Raw genomic sequence first — 2,296 nt, 5'->3', positions numbered from 1 at the left:
CAAACAAGCGACCCAAAAACTTTCAATGATAGAGGCAAACCATGGCATGCCTTTAAAAACCCATCTACAAGATTTTCAAATCTTGGTAGTGGATATGGCTGGAAAAAGGCATGCAAGCAAAACAGCTCTTGGGAGTGTGCTATATTGAGGCTTGGTAACTGATAAATTGACGACTTTGCAATTCCTGCACTTCTAAGGATATGCTTGACCCTAAACGTAACCAAAATCAAGCTCTTGGGGTGAAGGACATGCTTAATTGGCAAGAAAGGATCTAGTTGGTCCACATGACCTACATCATTTAATATTATGAGTGCCTCACAAGCTGAAAGATTCTTTTTAAGTATCTCCACGCCTTCTTCCCACCTCTCAATTTTGATATCTCTATCCTTCAAGTCCTTAATGAGTTTGCTTTATACATTGTTTAGAGACATTTTATTTGCATTTTCCCTCACATCAAATAGAAAATAGGATCTATCATAATCTGACCTCTTACGATTAAAAAGTTCTTTGGCCATCATTGTCTTTCCAATTCCACCGATGCCCACAATCCCCACAACCTTGACCTCCACATGCTCACCATGATGCAGTCGCAGTGTCCCTTAAAAATCTTGTAACTTTTCCGCCAAACCAGTTGGATATTTTGCCACATCCAATGGCATTGCAACATTTTTCAACACGGCTTGCACAACCTTCTCCAATAGATCCTCTTCGTGCTCCTCCAAGAGTCTCTCTTCGCCCTCGTCCCTGAATATTAATTAAGACAGTAAAGTAAGTAATGACAAAAGCATACTTGAGATGTGAAGTATGCTTCAATGCAACAGATTTAGACCTAATATGGATCAAGACAGTGGATATCCTTACCCATTACCCTCCTGCAGTTCAAAGTCACTTATATTCGTGACATGATGAAGGGCGTTTGACCAAGCCTGGATAGTCTGCAAGTCGTACTGCTGCTTCTCTTCGTGGATACGTAGGGCTTTAGCATATGATCCATCTTTATCTTTGCCCATCCACCTGACCTCCGAGGGCTTCACTTTATAGAAGACCGGAAGAATAATAGCTTTGGACTCCACCATGACGACCAGCGCATCCAGGCACCACCTGGATTCGGCATAGGTCGCAGATAAAATGGCTATATGGACAGAGGCTACTCAAACAGCAGCTTCTATGCAGCTTCTATCTGAGATGTAATATTGTGTCCAGCCTACAGTTCAGGCTTGTCGAGAAAGACTTGCAAGAGGCGACGATATTTGTAACCATTAGACCAGTGCGCAAACTGTTTCAACAACTAATTTTTTGTAACCATTCTAATCTAATGGCTGAAATATTTGCAATCGTCTTACATAATCCTATGGCATATAAAGATGACAGGTAGGCAGAGAGAACTAGTTTTTTGTAACCATTCTAATCTAATGGCTGAAATCTTTGCAATCGTCTTACATATAATCCTATGGCATATAAAGATGACATGTAGGCAGAGAAAGGAGTTGATTTCAGAGGGAAATGCCTTACGGCGTAATTAATTAATCGTCAATGGTAAAGGTGACATACCCATCCTCAGGTTTACCAATACATCAAACAATATTTTCATATATTATTCAAAGTATAACACACCAATATACATGTTCAAAAATAAAAATATTTGCAATTATTTTGATTTTGATGATAATAACAGATTTAAACCCAGCTTACCTGACCATGACAATTCCCTCCATCAGACACATTGAGAAAGGTCAAGCTTATTTACCATGCCCGGTTGGGCTATATATACGCACTGTTAAATTTATATTGGTATAACTTTAATTGTATATGCTTACAGCCCAACCACATTTAATATCCTAAACCACATACATTTAATATCCTAAACCACATACAAAATCCTATAGCAGAGTTATTATTTGCCATGGAGAAAAGCAGAGCTTATTTACCATGCCATAGGATCAAGTGCAAGAAAGGAAGCCGCACGTGCTTGAACAGGGCTAGAAACGTTAGGCTGCTACTAAAAAGGCGTAACAAACTTACGTGTTAGTCTCCGCTTTGGTCTGTTCCGTAGTTTTAAATGTGAAGGAAGTCAAATCATTAGCACTACGTGTAAATTTTACAACGTCAATCCACTAAACTAATATTTATAAACTAATGTTTTTTTATTTAATGTCAATCCACTAAACCAATATTTATAAACTAATGTTTTTATATTCAATCCTTCAAGTTGTGGTTTTTTCCATTTTTATGTAGTTATACACGGCTGCCCTACACATGGTTCAATGGATTTGAACCTGGGACATTCGTTTTGCAT

General features: G+C 38.5%; 1 protein-coding gene across 1 annotated transcript; it reads right to left on the bottom strand.

Moving 5' to 3' along the window:
- Positions 1-599: 599 nt before the first annotated feature.
- Positions 600-1,715, bottom strand: LOC149244607 (disease resistance protein L6-like). Its single transcript, XM_089371604.1, has 3 exons — positions 1,693-1,715; positions 862-1,101; positions 600-744 (listed from the first exon to the last, which is right to left on the bottom strand). The coding sequence occupies exons 1-3, from the start codon at positions 1,713-1,715 to the stop codon at positions 600-602; spliced, it is 408 nt and encodes a 135-aa protein (XP_089227730.1).
- Positions 1,716-2,296: the final 581 nt, after the last annotated feature.

The sequence above is a fragment of the Pinus tabuliformis genome, chromosome 8, assembly GCF_031772625.1.
Source record: "Pinus tabuliformis cultivar Carrire ecotype Pingquan chromosome 8, CPIR1, whole genome shotgun sequence".
Lineage (NCBI taxonomy): Eukaryota > Viridiplantae > Streptophyta > Pinopsida > Pinales > Pinaceae > Pinus > Pinus tabuliformis.
Note: the sequence above shows the minus strand (reverse complement) of the source record. Positions and strands in the feature narration are given on the sequence as shown.